This window comes from Lucilia sericata, unplaced genomic scaffold (assembly GCF_015586225.1).
Source record: "Lucilia sericata isolate MDLA Ls3-8-SP2 unplaced genomic scaffold, ASM1558622v1 Contig000151F_arrow, whole genome shotgun sequence".
Classification (NCBI taxonomy): Eukaryota; Metazoa; Arthropoda; class Insecta; order Diptera; family Calliphoridae; genus Lucilia; species Lucilia sericata.
This window is the reverse complement of record NW_023994182.1, coordinates 556312-580978: the sequence shown is the minus strand read 5'-3', so window position 1 is coordinate 580978 and position 24667 is coordinate 556312. Positions and strand designations below refer to the sequence as shown.

The 24667-nt window shown below is 30.7% G+C and overlaps 2 protein-coding genes and 1 non-coding gene across 9 annotated transcripts in view; 1 reads left to right on the top strand and 2 right to left on the bottom strand.

Annotated features, from left to right (window-relative positions):
* Positions 1-264: 264 nt before the first annotated feature.
* LOC119601219 (sorting nexin-32) lies at positions 265-4243 on the bottom strand. 2 transcript variants are annotated; one of them, XM_037952016.1, is made up of 8 exons: positions 4088-4229; positions 3451-3936; positions 3275-3396; positions 2603-3047; positions 2358-2540; positions 847-864; positions 423-532; positions 265-364 (listed from the first exon to the last, which is right to left on the bottom strand). In XM_037952016.1, the coding sequence occupies exons 1-8, from the start codon at positions 4088-4090 to the stop codon at positions 274-276; spliced, it is 1458 nt and encodes a 485-aa protein (XP_037807944.1). In that variant the 5' UTR covers positions 4091-4229; the 3' UTR covers positions 265-273. The 2 variants fall into 2 exon arrangements, with proteins under 2 accessions (XP_037807944.1, XP_037807945.1); XM_037952017.1 differs by lacking the exon at positions 847-864 and having other exon boundaries at positions 4088-4243.
* Positions 4244-8589: 4346 nt separating this feature from the next.
* On the top strand, positions 8590-8661 carry Trnaq-uug. The gene has a single exon. It is a non-coding gene; the product is annotated as a tRNA-Gln (tRNA).
* Positions 8662-21116: 12455 nt separating this feature from the next.
* The window catches only part of LOC119601221 (protein argonaute-2), a 55419-nt gene continuing 51868 nt past the window's right edge, over positions 21117-24667 (bottom strand). For all 6 annotated transcript variants that reach the window (XM_037952018.1, XM_037952022.1, XM_037952021.1 and 3 more), the window contains one exon: positions 21117-24339. In XM_037952018.1, the coding sequence (XP_037807946.1) occupies positions 24201-24339 (139 nt within the window). In that variant the 3' untranslated portion in view covers positions 21117-24200. The remainder of the gene's footprint in view (positions 24340-24667) is intronic.

The following is a 24667-nucleotide window of genomic DNA, read 5'->3' as shown; positions in this document are numbered from 1 at the left end:
ATAATATATAATGATGTTCATAATATAATAAAAATTTTTTAATAAAAAATATAAATTGTAAATATCTTTAAAGAGAGTTGAATGTTCAACATTCAATGTGGAATGAACAAAGATCAAGATAGAGAGATAGTTAGATAGATATATACTATATAAAGATAGAGCAATAGTTTAAGATAGATAATACATATACATTACATATTTTAATATGTAAATATAAAAAAATAATAAATTTTAATAATAGTAGTGATGAAAATATGTTTTTAATAACAAATATTAAATTTCCTTTAAGGCCAATAAGGACTGACGTAAATATTCATATTGATTTTTGGCATGTTTTATTTCCAAATCAGCTAATTCAGTTAGACTAGAAATAAAGCAAAAAAATGTTATTAAAGTAAAATTTGATGAATACAAGAAATTACCTTCTCTTAAAAGCCTGAACACGACGATTACGAAAGCCCACTAGCTCTTCCTTGCCACAAGCCGACATTGTTTCGAATTTTTCACATGCTTCAGCCTGGGCAGCTTCGGCCTATTGTTGAAAGAGTTTTAAAGAAAAATAAATAATAAAACTTTTTATTATCAAAAGTTTCAGTTTTATAATTTAACTAGGTTTTGATTACAACACAAAAACTAAAACATGCCATTTTGTATAAGTAGGGAGGGAGTGAAAAATTATAAATGTATTTTTTTTTATTAAAATATATAATAATGTTAACTGGTATGATCTAAGTATATAGTTTTGTGTTTTGTTTTGTTATTACATAAATATGTTTGGGGTTATTAACAATAATTTTAATTTGTTTTAGTTTATTTTACATTTAAATACAATAGAAAACCATATACCTCTTGAACTTCCAAAGGCTGCAAATTGGAGTTTTGGGTTTGTTTTTAGTTTTGTAGAGGAAAGCATTGAATTAATTTAATTTTGAGATTTTTTGGTTTTGATTCAAAAGCAATAAAAGTGAAACATAAAATTAAGTGTATATTAATTTTAACAATAAATTTAAACAAAATATTATTAAAACATAGAAGGACTTGTTTAAAGCATATAGTTTGAATATTAAACAGTACTAATAAATTAAGTTCAACCTTTTCATAAAATTATTATAGCTGAACAAAAATTTTACAGTTTTTAGCAAAAAAAAAAAAAATCTAAACACGCGGCTTAATTACAGCATAAAAATAATTTAGTTTTTTTTAAAAGAATTCCCCTGTTAAATATATTTACAAAGGCTCCATTGTGATCCCTTTTAAGAACAAAGAATATAGAAAGAAGACTGAAAAATAAGAGGGAGAAAGATGAGGAGTGTGTGTATAACCTGATTAACACTTCTAGAGTCCCTTCTGCAGCTTGTTATCAACCTAGAATGTAACGTGTAACATTTCAAAGTTTTAAGAGTTGTCGGTAGTAACCCCCTGGTAATACGTTGGTTTATATTATACAAAACAATCTAGAGATTGCTAAAATCTCCACTTGAAAGACGCTGCATTTGTTCGGAAGTTTATAAGACAATTATAAGTCGCTATCAAACAGATAAATTCCGGGACCTGGGCCGGATTCCACCTTGGATCCCTCAAGGCCTAACAATAAGTAATTAAATATTATAAACTAATAGTGTTTACCCTTAGCGGGGTTTTAAATCGGCTCTACGAAACCTGTTGTGATACTTCTAAATCTTTATAGATATACTAGTTCCTTATGTAACATGACGCTCCGGTCATGATCCTAAGAATATTAGATTGTGCTCTCTTAGTAGTTTTAAGACGGCTTTATACAGGATGACTTTATAGTCAAAACTTAATTTCGATCGGACGTTTATAAGCCAGTGCAGACTAGATGGTTTTAATTTCATACAGAATTTCTTTGGATTCCATACGCCGGCGTCAAATAAGTCGCCTGTCTAAATGAATTCCAAGGTAAGTTACATAATCGGTATGAGGTATATCAATATTGTTAAGTGTTACAGGTAAACAATTCCCCCTTCTTTAAAGTAAACGTAACAAGTTTACTTTTTAACTTGTTCACTAGTATCCTAAAGTTTTTTAAGGCACAAGGCAGTACGGATAGCTTTTCCACAATAGCATTCTTCTTCTGCCATACACATAAATATCATCTATTTAACACAAATTTCATTCTACTTCTATTGAGTAAGATGGAAGTTTATAGACTTTTTCAGTGTTGTATTTCTATCATCACTACACTCTTAAATTTTTTAAATTTTGGAAAGGTTAACAGAACAGAAAACAAAGTGCCTTTTATTGTCCTTTTATAAACAAAAACACACATAATAATTGAAATTAAAACAAAATGGAAAAAGGAAAAATAAATAAAAAATAAACAATTTAATACATACCGCATGTATATCTTTATTTTTAGCACGAACTTTTTCCAAATTACGATTAGTGGCTTCATAGGCCGCTAAACAACGTAAACGACGTATAAGCAAAGCTTTGGCTGCTTCGCTGTCGCGCTGATAATAGCGCAAGGTATCACCAAGTTTTAAATCCTGATCGCTAGCCACACGTACTTCCAGATTCTAATAGAAAAAGCAAATTAAAACAAACAATAATTGATTATTTGGCCGCATTAAAAATTTACCTTAATTTTCTCAAATATATCAGCAGTCTTGGCGCAAAATGTTTCCATTGTACCCTTTTCGGCGGTAGATAATTGCCGTAAAGCATTCGAAATTTTCTGATGACACTCACCCACATCTTTATGACGTTGTGTCATTTTCTCCGTACGCAATGAGGCCTCACGCAAATGTCCATTGTATTCGGTTAAAAATTGAAATTCATTTTCGAAGAAATCATTGACATCGTGAACGGTTACACCTAAAAGTATTTCATCGGTGGTTTTGCCCAGAGACTTGACGAGACCCCCAAAGATGGCAGTCTTTTTACGGGGTTTAGCACACAAATCCTGATCATATTCCAAGAACACTTTCAAATGTTGGTCATTGCGAAAGACGGGATGACTGGCTAAACGTCTGAGGAAAACTTCGTGCATAGCGACGGTTTTCTTAAAGGTAGCAAGATATTCGCTATTGGGAGGAAAGATATTTATGTTTATTTAACGTTAGACTATAGTCGTATCATACAGGTTATGCAATAGTTTGCCATTCGTTTAGTCTGTTTTATAGACTACTTCATAGTCAAGGATATAGTCTAAAGTCTAGGCTATTGTTTAGTCTATCACCTACTCTGTGTATAGTCTGGTCACGTTAGGCATACTTAGCTCTATTTGCTTTTAAATTGTAACACAACTTACGCTTCCAATTCAGTTTTCATTTTTCTAAACTCCTCTTTTGTCATATTACCCTCACCCTCTCCCAAACGCTGTAGTTTTTCGCGGGAAGCATCAAAATCTGGTCTAGGGGGACAAGGTGGTATCTGAAAACAAAAACGTTAAAATACCTCCTAAAAACTCTAAATATTTCTACTTACAATATAGCCAGCATATTCTTCATTTTCCTCGAAACGATCGTGTAGCCAGACAAATTCTTCATGCTGTCTCACAACATTATTGTCCGGCTTAGAGAATCCCGGCAGAGTGGTGCGAGTGTGTACGGTAAATTTAACTTTATCCTTTTCACTTAAGGCATCGGAAATTTCGACATGTAAAGTATCATCGGCCATGGCGGTGGCTGATATGACTGATGACGATGACTCAGATGAACCAGCACTAACGCTGGCACCACCATTATTTTGTGCCACATCTGTTGTTGTTGTTGTTGTCGCATTTGGAGGAAGTAGGGGCGTTGAATTTATTCTTTGAAGACTACTGCTGCTATTAAGTTCAGAATCATCAACTGCAGTTGTCGTTGTTGCTGCGCCACTGCCTGTTAGAGGTGCTGACGTTGTTATTACCGTAGTATTGTTTTCTTCAGCAGCACCAGCAGCAGTATTATTAATTTCTTCTGTTGTTAAATCCTATAAATACACAAAAAAAAAAATATTATGATGCAAAAAAGAGCCGATGATAAAGCAACGCGATAAGAAAAATTTTATAAGGCGTTTTTAAAGCTTCAAATGTTTAGAAATCTATTGTTTATTAATTCCAATTGGTTATATCTTGATTTACCATAATATTAACCGCTTAATTTTTAATTAGAACTTTAATATTTGTGAAAACTATGAAACGAATAATTGTATTTTATTTGTACAAGTGCAATCAGCAGAAACCTGCGCCGATCAAAATTATCAACGGCGTCATTATCATATCATGTATTGCCCTACTAAGGATGCCAATCAGAATTTATTAGAAATCCCGGTATTAGGGGATTAAGAAAAAAATTTTGTTGTTTTTAAATGAGGATATTAAATTTAAAAACATATTTGAGTCAAGTACATCTCAAAAAAAGGTATCTTCGATTTTTCTAATACTAACACTAAAATTAGAATATAGTCTCAGCGATTACATATAAAAAATGGGACCATTTCAAGAATATTTTTTTAGTGAAATAATCAACAGTATATTTTCATACAAATTAAACAAATTTAAAATCAATTTTCGACGAAAATTTTATTTTTTGCTCGAAATTTTGAATTCTTTTTGTTCATCAAATACAAAAATTTTAAACTGGAAGTTAATTTTCTAAAGATCCCCATGGTCCGATTCAGATTTTTATATATGTTGTCATTGACATTATAACTTAATTTTTGTAGAGGCATTATAAAAATTAAAAAATACATTTTTAAGATATCTTTGTTCGAGAATTGTTTTCGAATTTGTAGAGATGGGAGAAGGGCAAATACTCATTCGGTAAATACCATTTGAAGAATGGAAAAGAACCAGTGTCCCCACTTACAGATAATTATTCAGTGAGGACCATGCATTTTCAAATTTATGTTTCTAGGTTGAATATTTTAGAATTTGAGAGATAACAGGTAAGAGTATTATATTCGGCTATGCCGAATCTTATATACCCACCATCAAACCGTATGCTGTAAAAGAATGTTCCTATTTAGAATGGACCAAAAAATTTAAGATTATTTTTCCCATAATCAGCTCAAAATTACGGAATTTTTGAGACCCATTTCGAAAAAATTGTATTTCAGTATTTTCAATAGATGGTAGGGAACTGATTTTTCTCGTGTTCAGTACATTAATACGCATCGATTGAGAAATATTTCTACATGTAATTATTAAAAAGGCTGTTCCTCGGGACACTCTAATGAACATATGTATGTATATGGGCGGTTGTGTTAATTATAGACCGATTGTCTTAAAATTTGGTGCATACATAGATTTCGGTTCGTATAGCATTTATTTGTTTCGATTTTCATCGCTGTAGTCGTATTTTTAATTCAGTTATGAGCTTTATATCGAATTGCATCGCTATACGCGCACTTTTATACCAGTAAATTAGCGTTTGTGTAATTTTCTGATATGGGGGTAGGGTCTATTATGGACCGATCTTAAAAAAAATTGTTGCTCGTGAGAAACTTTCTTCTGTCGAATTTCATCGCTATGCTCGTATTTTTTATACAGTAATAAGCGTAAAGTAATTTTCTGAAGGGGACCTTATGTGGGGGTAGGGTCAATTATGGACCGATCCCCATTAAATTTGGTACAGAGATTTTGGTAATGAGCGTTAAAGTAGTTTTCTGAAGGGGACCCTATATGGAGGTAGGGTCAATTATGGAATGATCCTCATAAAATTTGTTACAGAGGTTTTAGCTCGTAGGCAACTTACTTTTCATCGCTATACTTTTCATCGCCAGTAATGGGCGTCGTTTCTGAAGGGGACCTTATATGGGGGTAGGGTCAATTATGGAACGATACTCACAAATTTTTTGCTATACTCTTATTTTTAAAGCAGTTATGACTGTTAAAGCAGTTTTTCGGGGGGCCACTTGTATGGGGGCTATGTGAAATAGGCCTTAGTACCCGAATTCCAAAATAATATACCAATCGGTTATTTTGTGTGAGTAAATTAACTATTTTTTTCAAATTTTATAAAAATTGGCTTAAATTGTTGAATAAATAAATTTCCCGTTTTCCCCTTTTTGGTACTTTCTTCCCCAGTGAAATTGCAAATATTTTGTTTCAATAAATATTACAGAGTTAGTACGTAATTTAATAGGCGTACGTCAATAAGTCGAAAAAGTATTCTTAATGTGCTAAAAAAAAGTACCAAAAATACAGTTTTCTCCCCTTTTACACCCAAAAAGGACTCAATTTTAAAAAATTACGAAACAGGTGTCTCATAATTTTGGAAGACATATTCAAAATATTTACAAAAATTGTATTAAGTTTATTAGTTAAAAAGTTGCAAAGGGCCAAAAAAGGTACCAAAATCACTTATGTTACACATATTCACCCCTTAAAAGTACAAATTTCAAAAAAGTACGCGACACCCATCTGCTCATTTTAAAAGTAGATACAGGTGCATTTAAAATGTTTCTTGTATCACTAATATGGTGTAAGATAATTAAGAAAACCAGCTTTACCCGTTTATTCCATTTTTTACTCTTAAATGTACAAATTTCCAAAAATCCATCCTTAGTGGATATACATATCCAAAAACACATCTACTTTACATTCTTAATTTTATGTTTCTAGGTTCAATATTACAGAAAATTCAAAAAGTACCTATTGAAGAACGAAAAAGTACCAAAAATTCCCCTTTTATAGGTTCTAATTTACTCCGGGCTCTACATGTTTAATTTCATGTTTCTAGGTTTAATATTACAGAAAATTCAAAAAGTACCAGTTAAAGAACGAAAAAGTGCCAAAAAGTCCCCTTTCATGGGTTCTCATTTACTCCGGTCTCTACATGCTAAATTTCATGTTTCCAGATTCAATATTATAGAAAATTGAAAAAGTACCTTTTAAAGTTCGAAAAAGTACCAAAAAGTCCCCTTTTATATGTTCTCACTTACTTCGAGCTCTACATTCTTAATTTGATGTTTCTAGGTTCAATATTATAGGAAATTCAAAAAGTACCTTTTGAAGTTCGAAAAAGTACCAAAAAGTCCCCTTTTATAGTTTTTAATTAACTCCAGGCTCCACTTCTTAATATCAGGTTTCTAGGATCATATTATAGGATCACATTATAGTAAACACAAAAGTACCAGTTAAAAAACGAAAAAGTGTCAAAAAATAGTCCTTTGTACCGGAGTTCCAAGTAACTCTCCATTGGTATATTTAGTGTTACTAAATCTGTCAATTTCTCCAATTTTATTAAAATTTGGTCAGTGAGTTTGAATAAAATCAGATTTCCCGTTTTTCACCCTTTTGGTACTTTTTTCTCCCTATTGAAGTAATAAATATTTTATTATAAAAAGTTGCAATATCGTAGTAGGAGTCCATCATTAAGTATTCATTCACATGTTAATACAAATCAATACATAGGAAACAATGTTTTATACAAAAAGTGCCAAAAATAGGTACAATTTTCACCCCTTAAACGTCCGAATATCGAAAAAGTACTAAATTCGTATTTTTATTTTTTCGTTAGGTTATGAAGGAGTCAAAAATATTTTTTGTATGTTCATTGGTTTAAAAGATACATGGGTTGCAAAAAAGTACCAAAATACAGTTTTTACCGTTTATTCCCTAAAGGGGGCGAGTTTGAAAAAAGTACCAGACACCTGTCCGCTTATTTTTTAAATGAACGACAATATGCTTTAAACTGTTTTTGTATCATGGGTTGCAAAAAAGTACCAGGGGCCGAATTTGAAAAAAGTACCAGACACCTGTCCGCTTATTTTTTAAATGAACGACAATATGCTTTAAACTGTTTTGAATTTACCCCCTAAACATTCGAATTTCCAAAAATATAGATTGCAAATAACGATTATTGCTAAAATTTTAACTATAGTATCCCAATAATAGGGACGTTCTTTATTGAGAACACCAGTATCCCTATATAGGGTTACGACGATTTGATTGAGAACACCAGCATTTAAATAATTGCCTGAGGTCGATTAAAGGCATTCACCGCCAGTGCCACCTAATAATCAACCCCAAATTAAATATCCATGCAGCAAAACAAACAATAAGTAGTTGAATTATTCAAATTTATATAATTTTCATTAAAAATAATCAACACTTAACAAGTTCACAAAAGAATGTTCATTCAAAAAATAAGAAAATGCATCAATTCCACGCCAGCGTAGCGTCATTTCCATTTTCAATGACGTCATTTCCATTTTAAAATGGAAATTTTTGCTGAGCCAATCGACCTCAGCAAAAATTTGCTGGATCGACACACAAACACGTACATTTCTTACCGGACGATTTTGCTGAGATACCCCACCTCTCAGTAGCTTGCTGAGTTTATATAAAAAAAACGTTTTTTGGAAATTTTTGCTGAGCCTCAGCAAAAATTGGAAATATTTGCTGCCTCAGCAAAAATTTGCAATTTCCAATTCAAAAACTACAACCCTGATATGTAATATACGTGTTTGTGTGTTTAATGCAACAACATAAAATTATTCAAGACACAAACCTTTAACAGTAGTTTATGTGTGATAACTGGCATATAGATGTCGCTAATTTAGAAAGAAGATGTTAATTTGGTTGTTATATTTGTGTTGAAATCTTTTATGTCTCATTTGTCAAGACGACGACAACAAGGTTCTATGGTGTAATGGTTAGCACTCTGGACTTTGAATCCAGCGATCCGAGTTCAAATCTCGGTAGAACCTATTGTTTTTTATATTTCTAGTTTTTTATATTTTTACTAGCTATACCCAGTGTGCTTTGCTACCCCAAAAGGAATATGTATAAATAAATACCAGATTTATTATATGTTACATATGAAAGATGTCAAGCAAATTATTGCAAGTTCGCCAGTTTCTATCTATCGCCAATTTCTATCTATCTATAAAAAATTTTAATAATATAAGAGTTTCCAAGATGCATGAAGCCACCCATTGAAAGTCCGCCCGTTATGCTCTAAATGTTCACATGAATTTCAAAGTTCTCCATGTAAATTTTGAAGATTCTAGCTCTAATAGTTTCTCAGATATACGAATTTTTCTATTTGATTCATGTGGGGGCTTCAAGACCCCCAGATGAAAGACCGTTTTTTTTCCTCCAAAAAATGTTCAGATGAATATTTAAGTTCTTCGTGCGAAATTTGAAGCATTTAGTTCCATTAGTTTTCCAGATAAACGAATTTTTGTCTTTAATTAATATGGGAGGTGCCGCTCCCCTCATGGGTAGTCCGCCAATTTATTACCCAAAATGTTTAGATGGATTTTAAAGTTTTTCGTGCAAAATTTGAAGATTCTAACTGTAATAGTTTCCAAGATAAACGTATTTTTGTATTTAATTTATATGGGAGGTGCCACGCCCCCTAATGATAGTCCGCCTACTTTTTGTCCTAAATAATTATATTGACACTAAAGTTGCTCCGACAAAATTTGAGGACTCTAACTGTTATATTATCTAAAATATACGGATTTAATATTTTCTTAATATAGGCGTGGCTCCTCGCCCACTTGGAATTTCAATATAAAAAGTAGCCTATTACCTATTCCAGACATACAGGAATACGCTGTGAATAAAATCGGTTCAGCCGTTTAGTAGTCTATAACTTTAAAACAGCGACAAAAAAATTGGATATAGCGTCAATATAAAATCGAAACAAACTGCATCCCATATTTTAGATGTAATAATATTTATTAACGGAATTTTGGAGTAATGCTATGTCCTACTTCGAAGATAATAAAAAAAAATGCTCTCCTATAAAATTTAGTTTTTGTCGGTTACGTCTTTAGTGCGAAAAGAGATCGATATATAGAAAGAAGATTCTATAATCAAATGTAGGTTTTTTTAACGTTATTTCATCATATTTTGGTATTTCCGTGGAAAATAGGAGTAAGGGATAGGGATGCCTCCAAGGTGTCTCCAGGGTCCCCGTATAATACCCTCTATTTATTCAACTATTTAGCCAATCTTACTTCATTTTGTTCAATTACAGATCTAAAATATCAGTTGATAGGTGGAGGGTATCCAATGAAAAATCTTTTTCAGATCACAATTGGATCCTCTTCGATATTATACTACAAAACTCGACGGAAAAAATGGTCTATAGGAACCCAAGAAGAACCGATTGGTTCAAGTATAAAGGGATCCTTAGACATAAGCTCAAGAAAATTCCCGTGGTTGATGATTCAATCACTGGTCTTGAAAAGATAGAAGAAAACTTTAGCAAAGTCTTAGGTAAGGCTTTTGAAGTCTCCTGCCTAATCACAAAGGCAAAGAAAAGCTTCCCTCCATGGTGGAATTCGGAGCTATCTAGGCTACGTAAGGAAACACGTAGGGCCTTTAACACATGCTACAACAATAAATCGTGGCAGCCATACCGCGACAAACTAAAAGTTTATAAGAAAGCTATAGCACTCGCAAAAAGAACCTCATGGAGAAGTTTCTGCGAATCTATAGATAACACAAAGGACTCTGCTAGACTTAGCAAAATTCTTGCTAAAGGCCAATCTAATCCAACCTATATTAAGAGGAAGGACGACACTTGGTCAGAATCCTCGGCAGAATCTCTTGACATCCTACTGAATACTCACTTCCCTGACTGCAAAGATGCTGTCAAGGAAATCTTCACTGACAGTAGGACTCTAACGGGAATCAATAAAAATATCATCTCTTATGATAGAATCTCATGGGCGATTGATAGTTTTTCCCCTTTCAAATCACCAGGGCCTGATGGCATTTTGCCAAGGATGTTACAAAGTGCAAAAGAATATATCATCCCCTGGCTTCATAGAATATACACGCTCAGACTCTCTCTCAACCATGTTCCGGTAAACTGCAGAAAGGTTAAGGTCGTTTTTATTCCCAAAGCTGGCAAAAGGAGTCATGAAAAAGCGAAGGACTTTCGTCCAATTATTCTTTCATCTTTTCAGCTCAAAACGCTGGAAAGACTCATCGACTCACATATTAGGCAACGGCTAGAGAACTCATCACGGCTTTCAACCAGTCAACATGCCTACCTTAAAGGACGATCTGCTGAGACAGCTCTACATGAGGTTGTAAGAGTTATAGAAAGATCCCTCGAATTCAAACAATACACTATGGGAGCCTTCTTAGACATAGAAGGTGCCTTCAATAACGTAAATACTTCTGCAATTCAACAAGCTCTCGCTAATCTGGATGTTGAAGAATATATCAGCAACTGGTTGGTAACTATGTTGAAATCTAGAATAATTACTGCAAGTCTTGGTAATAGCGTTAAGTCCAAACAAGTTGAACGAGGCACACCTCAGAGCGGTGTAATCTCTCCACTACTTTGTCTTATCGTTATTAATACGATTCATAGTTTTTTATATTTTTATTTCAATAATCAAATTTAGTTTTTTTTAACGTTATTTCATCATATTTTGGTATTTCCGTGGAAAATAGGAGTAAGGGATAGGGATGCCTCCAATGTGTCTCCAGGGTCCCCGTATAATACCCTCTATTTATTCAACTATTTAGCCAATCTTACTTCATTTTGTTCAATTAATTTATGGACACATTCTGTCTGGATATCAATACTGAACCCCCTAAAGAGATTACAACAATTCCAGGCAGTAATATCAACAACAGCAACACTTTTACAATATTAACAGTAACTTTAACAACTGGAATTTTTGGTTTTGGGGTTTATTATAGGATATTAAGTATACATCTAGCCTAAACTACTTCTCTTTTATATCGTCACCTGAATGCTTAACAACACTTTTCAAAATTTTACAGGAGAGATAAAAATAACCTGAATAAAAACTGTGTGGGATACGCCATTTTAAATTCGACTTTTCTAAAATCAAAAGGGCCTAACAACGCTTTAGTATTTATAGCTTGAAAGCAATTAATGATATAATTATACTGAATTTGGTACATATATATGTTCTATTTATCGCAAATACAAACCTTGTTTGATGTTGGCTAATATCGGTTCATAATTACATCAATACTTCTCGAAAATCCAGAAAATATTTGATTGCTAGAAAGTACGTTTACTATGAAACGATCGTGAACAAATTTAACACAAGCCTCCTTTTTTTGGTCAAGAATTATGCTGTAAAGTATCGTTAAGATTAGTCCAAATTAGACTGTAGTTCCCATATAACAATCTCAGTGAGAAATTTAATGTGGATCAGACCATTTGACCTCAGCCCATATCACCTTTAACATTTATAATTGACTTGATAAAAATTTGAATCGTGTTAAAGTGGAACTAAGACACGTTTTATGTGAACTATATCATTCAAATTGTATGAACACCAGTCCATAATTGACTCTACTATAAGGTAATAAAAACTAGTTTATTTTTAGAAAATTGTTTGAATAAAATTATGTTAAGATAAAATTCAAGATAAATGATTTATTTTAAGAAATGAATATATCTTTCAAATCCTCTACAGTTTGGCCTATAAATGAACTTATCCCTCAAAGGAGGACCTCTTTTAAAAATCACTTTGATGTTGAAAAATTTCGTATTAATATTGATATTATGATAAAGTTCGATGTAATAAGTGTTATCAAGTTTTCTCAGAATGGATCCATTATTGGACTTATGCCATATATTAGACTTTATATTGAACAACAGTTAATGTTAAAGTGATTTTTCATGTATTAATATAAGATATAGATATAAAATTTAATATTTCAAAACAGTAAGATGTTGAGTATATCGATGAACTTAACTTCTATAAAATCGGTCGGAAGTGCCTTCCCGGAATATAGCTTTATTATTTCATTATTTTAAAACACAAAAAATACCTTTTAATTCGAAAATTCTGCCAAAATTGTCTATAATATCTTGTTGTTACGCCCTTTTGATGGTTGAGAAAACTAATTTGTTATTGTGCCCTTTTGAATTTCGTTAATAAGGTCGGAGTTTTTGATAATAAAGTTCTGAAATTTTCTGACAATATGTATTTTTGAGCTGTGCATCATTTTCAATCAAAATATCAATTTTAAAATTTTTGGTTGTTACGCCTTTTTGCATTTTAGGTGACGATATGTAGTTCTTTATGAAGGCGTCATCGTCCGATGTTCAGAAACATAAAAATGTACAAATCAATGTTCGTGAGAGATATTGTGTCTGGAATAATGTCGCTTGCGACATATTTGATTCCAATTTCAACGAAAGTCTGGCAATGACAAAGAAAGTGTTCGAACACTTCTCTGCCCGTCCAACTTTTTATAGATATCTACTTTTTCCTCAGAATACGTATCATCATACTAACCTCAGACTTGCTCATTCTGAGTACACTTCTCGTCCTCTTCCCGTTAAGGTTATCCCATAGCATCTTCGATTCATTATTCCACGTGACCGTATGACATTCTCTTCTCAATATTTTCTTATTCAGCCCCTGTTATAAATTTGAATTGTTTTTAAAAAATAAATTCACATTTATTGATTATTTGCATTATTTATTTCTCATTTATCATTTTCAATACATCCAAAAAAAAAAAGTTTATTATTTGATTCATTACATGAATTTTTATATATTTATCTCATTACGCTTATATTTAATTAATATTTATATGTATTTTATTGTGTTATCTTAATTGTTGACTTATATTCTTTAGAATAAAATTGTATGTTTTAGTGGTAAATTATTGAATTTATTCAAAGTTTCGATATTTGTTTTTCTTTTAATTTTATTATATTGATCAATTATTAAAAATATAATTACATACTAGTATGTAGCATGTATTGTATATGTATTGTAAATATAAATACCATTGTTATTTTTTATTTTTTTATTTTTTTTTTTTATTAATTTTCAGTTTTGGTTTTTTGTTTAAAAATAAATTGAGAAATGTTTTAAATAATAATGTTTTTTTGAAAATTTATTTTAAATGAGAAAGCAGACAGTTTTAATTATTTATTAATTAGATCACCAAAAGTTTACATTAATTCCCATATATCGTTTTGAATATTAAAAAGGTGGTTTTTGTACAACTAATAATAAATGTTTTTATTTTGAATCCAAATTTTTTTTGTTACTTTAATTTTTAGATTTGTTGCTGTATTTTTTTGTAATATTTTAGACATTTAATAGTAATTTATGTTTATGTTTTGATTATAGTAAACCACGTTTTTTTGTATTATATAGATTGGTTTTCATTTTTTTTGTGTTTATGTTAAAATTTTTTATTTATTTTAACTTATTTTTAATTAATTGTGTCTTAATAATTATTAAATTTAAGTTTTTAACTTAAAATCTATAACTTTTCTTGTTAATTTTTTCTTATTTAAATGTTATTCCCGGCATTTAAATGAAAATAATATATTGGAAAATGTTTTTTTTTTCTTTTTGTTGTTTAACAATTCCTTTATATTACTATTATGATCCATTTTTGTTATAATTATTATTTGTTTTATAATAAACTTGTTCTAGGGTTGTTTTCTTGTCATATTTTAAAATATTTTTCTACTAAAATCTAAGGTTAATCTAAGCGTGGTTTATTGTAAATGACATTAACTTTTGTGTGTGTGTGTGTATCAGGCATGGAAAATTGAAATTTCAAAATAGTACTAACTTATAACAAAAAGTGGACTATTTGGGTTTTAAATTGCCAAACTAATTTTCGGTTTCACTATAGGTTAGACTTTATGAAGTAAAGTTGTATTTTCGATATCAAAAAGTTCTAAAGGACTGCAATATCCATGCCTGGTGTGTACATTAATGTGTATTAAGTGTTCTCAACATCTACAAGGACCCGAAAAGTTTTTATTTTAAATTTGGAAATATTTAAATAAAAATAAATATTGTTAGTTATTCAATATTATAGTCCCATCCCGGAACATGTTACCTTGGAAGATTCATCCCTTATCCCAGGGGCAAAGGAGATTCTACCAGTACCTCTAGTCTGAAGGGGCTATAAAATATTGGTGTAATTTGAACCTTGGTACTTCTTTGAAATCATCTGACTTAGGATCGAACCAGAGAATCTATCTCATCTGCTACCACAGAAATTGATGGACCGCAGGGCAGAATTTTGGACTTTGTCTTTTGGCGGTTATTGGAGAGGTCCCTTCGGGGTGCATGTGGTTGAAACCGAAACGCGGGAAGAGTATGTTGATGTAAAGACTGATGTAGTGTGAAATTTATATTTCGGGATTAGTTAGGTGCTGTTGTCGAAAAAGACAACAGATACCGCCAGAGGAGTGACTATGAGAATGCACAATTGTAGACATGAAGATTCTTAACAAACTCAATAAAGCTTGCAAATCATTGGGACCTAATTAAGTAGCAATTTCATAACGTTTGCAAGCAGTATGATTCATTCAAAAGCAGGAAAATTGGATATCATACGAATTTAAGCAAAGAGAACTTAAAAGATTTTGCAACCGAACTCTATAAATAATTTTTTAAAGAAAATCATTTTTGCACCTTAACGTTACTTGCACTAACCCGAATCGTAAGAGATCGTATGTGAAGCCCGAACAACCAGCCAGATCGACAGCAAAGTCAAAACACAATGGCGTTAAGTTAATGCTCTGTATTTGGTGGGACCGAAAGGGTCCTATCATGAGCTTCTGAAATCTGACAACACCATCACAGGGAACCAGGTGAGCATTGGCCGAAAATGCCCCGAATATGTGGCCAGACATGAAAGAGTAATGTTCCATTATGGCAACGTTCGATCATATGGTGCAATAGCTGTTTAAAACTATTTAGAAAGAAGGGTTTTGGGAAGTTAAGTGTTACCCACTTTTTAGAGCAAAATTTGCCCCGTCCGACTACTATATGTTTCGATCCATGCAGAACGCTTTCTCTGGAATACGCTTCTTTAAAAAACAGGGTATCCGACAACGTACATATTGCTGCACATGTTAAAACTATTTAGAATGAAGGTGTTGGGAAGTTTCACCTCACCCGGCTTATAGCTCAGACTTCGACTACTATTTGTTTCGATCCCTGCAGAAGGTTTTCTCTAGCAGGGTACCCAAATTGACTTGATTGGTTTTTGGACTGATGAGCTGTTCTTTTGGCCGGATTCCATATATTGACGGAAATATGGTAAGAGATCATATATACTCAATAAAAGAATTAAAAAAATTACAAAATCAGAGCTTAATCACCGAAGAAACTTGATTTGACAACGAAGGAACTTAATTTCGATATGAACATTTTCATACAAAAGCTCATTTGATAACAAATTCAGGGTTATGATCCTAGTTTCCGCGAATATGTGAAATTGAGAACACTTTTCAAAATAAATTATTTATGGAGACAATTCGATACATAAGTTAGAGGATATGGACTAAATAGAAACAATAATAATTTCAATATAACATTGCTTAGTTTGATTTTAAGGTTTTCAATTAAGAAATAAAACATTTACTTTCCAGGCGAAAACAATATTTCACGCTTGGAAATTTAAACAATTTATATTAATTTCTTTTTTTTTAAAAAGGGAAAACTAAAATGGAAGTAAATAATTGCTTGGAATACATAATTTAGATTTGTTTTTCGTGTGTTTTTCTTTTTTGGCTTTGATAAGTAGTATTAAGTAGTTAAAATAATAAAATTTAATTTTAAGTTCAAAAAATTTCAAATATTTGTAGGTAGGATATCGTAGGATATGATTTAAGAATAAAATTAGATTATTAACTAATGCTTAAAGAAATAAATATGCTATGGTAGCTTTTAATGGACTTTTACTTTTTTTAATATTAAGCTTTTTTTGTTAATAATAATTTTTATTTTAGCTAATTTTTTGTTTTGTTGTTTAAATATTATAAAATATCTTGCTACAATAAATTTATTTTAAGAAATTGTTGTTGTTGTGTTCCAGTGGTAACTATTATTCCCTTTTTTAACACAGTCTGATATTTTTATAGCGTTATCAAATCAAATCTTCTTAATAAAATTTAAAACCTTTTTTTACTCATTGAAACTTTGTAGATCAGTGAAGCTTAAACATAACCTCACCCAGGGATGGAATATTAGATGGTTTTTCAAAGTTTAATTGTACACATTCTAGACTTCATTTGAAGCGGACAAATGTAAATGTCATAACAGAAGGGTTTCAAGAGTGTCCAAAACTTTTAACGAATTTAATTGTTTTGTTCAGCATTACCGAGCGTTTTGTGTTAAAACTTTTTAGGTATAGGGGTGCTCAGAGCAGATGTTAATCCACATACCTCTACGACAATAATAGATCGTCATAATTTATAAGGCTTTCACGAATTAGTCTGTGGATATTAACAGGCGTGTGACAGGGAATTGCTTAATGAGACCACTAGTTAAGACACTGAATCTCCTCTATAATGATTTCACTAAAGTTGTAACAATGAGGAGGAAGATGAGACTGTGGAATACTTTCTTTGCTTGTCCTGCTATGTCCGATATTATGTTGGCCATAACTGTTTTTGAATGAGTTAACGGATATTTCCCGCATCGATTTGAATAATATTATAATATGGAACTATATCCAGAGATTTAAAACGGCCCAAAATAATGCACTAAGGAATGTGTAAAGACGACAAATATGGATCATCTACATGAGGAGATCAGGTAACTGTCGGCTAGACAACATTGTGTTGTTTACTAGACATTTTGATTCAGGATCCACTTCCCCGAAATATCCAAAAGGCCTAAATGAACATGCTCTGAAATCGGGAATAGTAAGATACAACTTCCCAGGCATTTAAGAATCTGGAAAGTAGTCCACAGGGCATGTCATTTACTGCTAACGTTTCAGAATTGTTTTCGAAGATTTTGCAGCGATATCTAAGACGATTCCCGAGCACTTGCATCTAATGACGGTCTCTGAGGTCATTAGTGGCTGCAGATGCAAATAAAAGCCAAAAGGAACATGCCCTGAAATCTGCAGGAGTGAAAGACAAATTTCCAGATATTCAAGAACCATATTAATGCAATTAAGAGCATATCGGTGCAGTTTCCTTAACAGCTAACGTGAATGAATTGTTGCAAGCACTTTAAATTGTCGTCAGAATCTTTAGGATACAAATCACTTGTTCAAGTGTCTTACCAGGTCTCAACGGGTCGTGTTACCTTGATTAACTTCCCCCATCTTGGTGTGATTGCAATATGGGAAAAAAGAGGTGCTACCAGTATCTCTAGTCTGCCGGGACTATAAACTGGTGGTGACAAATAATACATTGGAAAGATTTAACCTGGAGTCGAACCAGAGTACCTATATCATCTGGTATCATGAGAATCGGTAGCCCACAGGACAGAGTTTCGTACTTTGTCTTGTTCCGTATATTAGAGAGGTCTCTTAGAGTTGTACGTGGTGACTATGGTTTAAAACCCAAATTCGCGAGAAAGAAATGTTTAAGACTACCAGGCCAATCATTAACAATTATTGCCCGGGAGTTTCTTCACTCTCCTATACCTAAAGCACACAAAAGGGAACATAATAGGCCTGTATATTTCGGGAAAAGTTATTAATGTTGTCGACTCAACAGATACCCAGCAGAGGAATGACTGAGTTGGTACAGGTGTAGGGCTATGTCGGTCTTACACACCCGTATACTTAGAGTGAGTGAGTCGGATGTTTTTCTCAATGAATGTGTCGGTGGTAAAGTGTTTTATACAAGTGAGACCATTGGATTTTACTTCTTTATCATGGTACGTTCAGAGTTTAGTCTGTGAATGCAAGACTTGTCACAGTGTGTTAAGTATTTCGGTCCACCGATTATGCTGTTGCCGAATCAACAGAGGTCATCACATCTGAGTGGTTGGAAACGGAAATGATATTTTTGCACATCGGAATTTGGTCAATGGGGCAACAATAGTCAAAAGATAAGATAGCTGAAGTACTTGTAAAAAATTGTCACCTTCGTATAAGGAGGAACACAAAGGAAAGGTGTTGAGTCGTCTGAAAAGCTAACCAAATGGTTGTAAAAGTATATCTGTGAAATAAAGCCATCATGACAGGTGACCACGTAAAGCACTTCGACTTTTGTCGCACCAGGCCTTCAAATTTGCGCTCCGAACATTTGTGGTTAAGATTGACAGAGCTATCAAAATTTCTCTAACCACACAGACATTAACACAATTAAAGGAAAGAACTAAAGGCCACAGTCGAACTGTTGCATAGACGATAATAACCCGCCTTTATTGGCAACACTTTTTATTACTGTTGTAAACTCGAAAAGTTTCAAAACCTACTTTAGTGTTTTCACAACTAAACTTTTTATAAGAGAATAAGCTTTTCTTTATAAAAAAAATTATATAATCATAAAAAAGTTTTATTTATTAAGAAGACTTGATAATTTGTTTACATTAATATTGAAGCAATTTTTAATATATGTTTTGTTTTTATTTTTTTAAGATAATTTTGAATTATAATTAAATATACATGTAATTAGTTTGTTTGCTTTGTTTTTTTTTTTTTTTTTTTTTTTTTTGTCTAATTTAATTTAAAGAAACCTTTTTCTGAATATATTCATTTGCTTTTGTTTAAAGTATTTATGTATGTATTTTGTAGCTATTAAATAATGTTTATTTAGCATTTGTTTTTAATTTAATAAATCACATAATATATATATTTTTTTGTTTGTTTTGTCTTTATAAAATTTAAATGTTTTGTGGCTTTTGAAGTACTTTATTTTGTTTTTGTTGTTGTTTTTTTTTCAGAAATCTAGTTTATATTTTAAAGCTTATTAATTAATAACATGCCATATTAAGTGTTAATATTTCTATGTGAATGCCTTGTTTTGTTTATCATATTAAAAGAATAAAATATTTATTTGTTTGCAAAAATTAAAAAAAAAAAAGAAATACATCATTAAAAATTATATTTAAAAATAATTTAAAAAAATGTTGTTATTTTTGTTTTATTGAAAATAACTTAAAAGAAAATCCTTCTTTTTGAACTTAAAAACTATTAAAAGATTTGTTTAAAGTTTATTTTTATATTTTTTTATTAATTTTTTTTTGTTGTTGATTTTTAGTTTTGTTTAAATTTACTTGTTGCTTTATCGTAAATTTTAAGTATTTTTTCTTCTTTTGTAAATTAATTTTAAAATCTAAACATTAAATTAAATCCCTTGTGTAGTGTTTTTTTTTTAGAAAAATTAATTATAATAAAAAAAATGAAATACAATTAAAAGTTTATATGTTAGTTATCTAGTCGTTTTAAATATATGTTTGTATGTAATATTATTGAATTGAAGTATTTGATTTGATTGTATTGTTTCGTTTAAAATTTAAACACTTATTTCCTTTTAGTATAATTAAAATAAATGTTTTACTAAAGGAAACTTGTGCGAGAAACAATAATTATTTAAAAACGAAAATGTTCACAATGGAAAATAATAACTAAAATGTAGTGCAATTTTATAGTATTTATATGTTTTATTATATATATTATTTTACTTATTGGGGGCCTGGTTTTAAGTGTTTAACAAATGATAATAAAAAGAAGTTTAAAACAAGATAAAAGTATGGACTTATATACATATATCCTCCATTCATATTCTTAAGTAATTGTATTATAACAGTTATCGCGAATAATCGTGAAAATTCTATTCACATTCTTGTTAACAAACCAAGTAAGCAGTTGCTATCGTGAATATTCTGTAAACTCTTCATTCACAATAGATGATTTTGTTTGCAACAACTGTGAATTGTTTTCAAAATTCACGAGATAAATACACTGAACGAATGAAGTTTCGAAAGCTTCTTTAAAACTATTCAATACAAAAAAGGAACAATTTTCGAAAAGAAAACAAATCTTAATCTTTGGTAGATAACAATTTTTCATTCCAAAAACACAACTAATTTAGAACATTCTGAAGATTCCTCTCAAAATTATTAAATATTCACACTTATTGCGAATAATTTTGAAATTATTTTCTCTTTTCTAACAAAAATTTGCTATCAAGAATATTCCAAGAACTCTACATTCACAATAGTTGATTTACAAAATTCTATCACAAAGGGACAAGTGAATAATTTTTCGCGTTTCTTTTATATTGTCATATCAATAGAATGTTTAAAAGTAACTAGCTGTAGAAGAGCCCTAGAAGTTTTAGTCAGGTTATACACAGTTAGGTGGTTTTTGATTACCGGAACACTGTGACATACAGGCTAACGAGATCGCAGATGAATTGACCAGACAAGGTTCGATTCTAAACCATAATAGTTGAGAAATCTCCTAGTGGTTATTACTATAGACTAATCTCTGTATAATTCAAAGACTCTACCTACCGATCCTGAGACAGTATAATGGATTGCAGGTTTTCTAAGGCACTAGGACCGAAGTTGAACTCAAAAGCAACCAGAATACTATTAGGGAGAGGAAGAGTATCAGGATTTGGGTAGGGAAACCGATCACTGTGCAATTGAAGCCTTTAGATCTTATTTAGACTTTAACACGCTTAACTTTTGTAGATTGTATGAAGACGAGGAGAAGAGCTAGAAACAGTTACAGTTTACTTTATGCCACTGTCCTAGAGTTTAAGGCTGAAATGGTTAGGTAAAAGATTCAAAGATGAACGCGGTCATGTAGCTGAGTGTAACTTGCTGGACATTCTAGATTTCATCAAGGGATATACATACATATATTGGTAACACAAACTAGAGACTTCCCTTCCTTGTCCATTTTCTTCCTTTTCACTTTTTGGGGGGAGGATTTTCACTCTTCATATCTTTCTTCCTCTCATTCTCATTCTGCTTTGTTTCTATATTCTTTGTTCTTTCTTAAAGGTAATCACAATGTACCCTTTGGGTCTTCGAATGGATGTATTAAAGAGAATCGCCTAACGTTACAACAATAGGGTTTTTCGAATACATTAAACTCATGGATTGATTGATTTTGATTGGCGATAGGGGTGTTGTGTAAAACTGTCAAAAGGATTACACGTTTTTTATATGTTTATTCTATAAATCTATTTTTTCGTGTTTAATTTTAATGAACTCCCCATAACAGCCACTTTTGGCGAACTTTTTTGAACGTAATTTTGAAAACTGTGGCAAATTTGTTAAAGTATTTCCAAGGAAATCTATTAAACACATATAAGGAGGATATAATAGTTAAGGCCTAAAAAAATTATTTATATAATAAGTCGATTGTGGATAGAAACCCAACCTCAGTTGAGTTATCATTTGCCAAAATGAAATTACAGGTGTCAACTGGCAACCGACATTTGCAAAATTTCAGTTGCCAAATTGGCAACTAGAACATTGTGGTTGCTTGATTAAAACGATTCTGAATTCAAATGGATGTGTATATGTGCACTTTATCCCAGAATTAATTTCACATTTTTTACAAATATAACTTTAATTTAAAATTGTTATGGTATTTATGCTTTGTTTACATTTTTTTAGTTATTGTCTGTCAAAATAACCAAAGATGATACAATATCGATAACTTTTTGTCAACTAACGTAAGTTATCGTTCATAATAACATCTTTTATAACAGTTGCGTTGAATGCTGGCAAATGAACTGAAGTTGGTTGTTGGTTGCTATCCATAATTGAACCATAAGTATGTTTATATGCTTTTTATAAAATAAATAAGTAATTTATATTAAAATTAATATTACATTATACAAATTTGATTTTGTTTTTGTTTTGTGGCTAATTGAATTGCTCTGTCGTTTATTTTGTTGTGGCTTTTTTTTATAAAGATTTTATATATTTTCATTTTGTTTTGTATATTAAAAATAAATAAATCAAATGTTAACTTCAACTGTGTCCTCTTTTAGTAAAATTTTTCAATAATAATAACAATAATAATAATTAAAAGAATTAATTAGTTGATATTGTTAATAAAGAAGAAAAATTTTAGCTAATTTAATTAAATAAAATTAAGTTAAATTATAGTAGTAATTAAAAAAAACCCGTACACCATATTAAAATTATGTATTTTGTTTGTTTTATAAGATAATAAAGAAAACTAAGAGAGAAGAAACTAATTAATAAAAAGTAAGACTAAAACTACTTAAAACAAATAAATATGCTTGGCTGTTTCCATTACAATTTGGTAAAACTTATCATATTACAAAAAAAAAAAAAAAGGAAGAAAAACAAAACTAAAGTAAAAACCAACTTAATAATATTAATTGTTTAAAATTAATTCAAGTGATTGGTTGTGGTTGTTGGTGTAGCTTGTTTGTTTATTTGTTGTTTCAGGCCATTGTTGTTAATCTGTTTTTTTTTGCATTTCTAGCGTTTTTTTGTATAATAAATACTTTAAACTAATTGAAAGTCAAGTTTATTATTTGTAAATATTATTCTTTTCTTTTATAAGTTTAATTATAAATATTGCATTTGTTTCTTTTTTCTTATTATGTTGATTTTGGTAAGTGTATGTGTTTAAATACAAATAATTATATTATATTTATTTTAAATAAAAATTACAAATTGTACGACTATCACACCAAAATTTTTTTTCATTTTCCTTTAAAATGTTCTTTAATTTTCATTGTGTTTTAACCCAAAGAGCTCATTTTTGCAAAATATTTATAAAATAATGAAAAACAAAAAATCAAGTACATAAACTAAAACTTTGGTTTTAAATAAAATTTCCATAAAAATTTCAATAAAAAAATAAATAAAATTTTACACACGCTCTTTCTTTTTTTTTAAAGGAAAACTATAAAAATTTCAACTAAAACTGTATTTTTCTTTTTCTTTTTTTTATTGATCCCTATTTACCTTTTTATTCTTTAAAGTTTTTAGAAAACGTTTGACATTTTTTCTTCTTCAATATTTTCAATATATAATTTCAGCAAATCCGTTTTATAATTTTGTTTAAAAAACAACTGGTTTCTTTAGTTTTTAATTCTGTGTTTTTCTAAATGTTTTTCTAAACAGTGTAAAATGTGTAATTTCTTTTGTTTTTTTTACAAAAGAAATATCTAAAACTTAATACTAAAAAACTATAAATATTGTATTGGATGTCTGTGTATTTTCTTTATCCTCCTTTTAAATTTCTTTCTTTTTTTTCTAAGAAATTTCTTTTTAAATTAATTTCAATTATTTATTGTACATAATTGTCGTTTTTTTTTCTTTTTTTATACCTTCATTTGTTAAAAATGCTTTTAAATTTGTGTTTGTATTGAGTTATTCGAAGATTTTGTGTCTTGTTTTAAAATTTCGTAGATTTTATGTAAACTTTTTTAAATTTTTTTTTTTTGGCATTTTGTTCTTTCATAAGAGTGTGTTTAATATAGTAGTAAGTATTGTGTACGAGAGAGACCGTTTAATGAACAGTAAAATAAATAGACTTTAGTTTGTATGTAAATTTAAGCAAAGTACATAACCTTTTTGGTATCAGCATGAACAGTAATGGCTCTAGCCATTGCTCCTGGTGTTCGATCTTCAGAACAGCCACTTTGGTGTGAGCCCTCACCAGAGTCATGTTCTTTCTCAACCAAGTGATATCTGAAAATAGAAATTAATGGAATATTTTTATATTGTTTGATTAAAGTTTTTGAATAATAACTTAAAAAGTAAGTAAGTAAGTAAAAATATGGATGAGAGAATCCCATAAGGCCTCTTGGAATAATGAAACGGTGGTAGAACCACAAAGATTCTATGGGGTGACCCTGATGAGAGCAAGACGAGAAATCTCCTCAAAATGAGCAAGTCTGAGGTTAGTGTGATGGTACGTATTCTGAGTGGACACACAGGATTACGTGCACACCTATACAACATTGGACGTGCGGATTCAGACGAATGTAGAGCATGTGGAGAGGACAATGAAACTCTG

Bases quoted from the DNA above. Each gene is read 5' to 3' on its own strand.
- LOC119601219 (XM_037952016.1), bottom strand. The intron at 3,397-3,450 runs GTAAGTAGAAAT...TTTTGTTTTCAG, and splicing joins AAGAATATGCTGGCTATATT to ATACCACCTTGTCCCCCTAG. The intron at 3,048-3,274 runs GTAAGTTGTGTT...TCCTCCCAATAG, and splicing joins ATGAAAACTGAATTGGAAGC to CGAATATCTTGCTACCTTTA.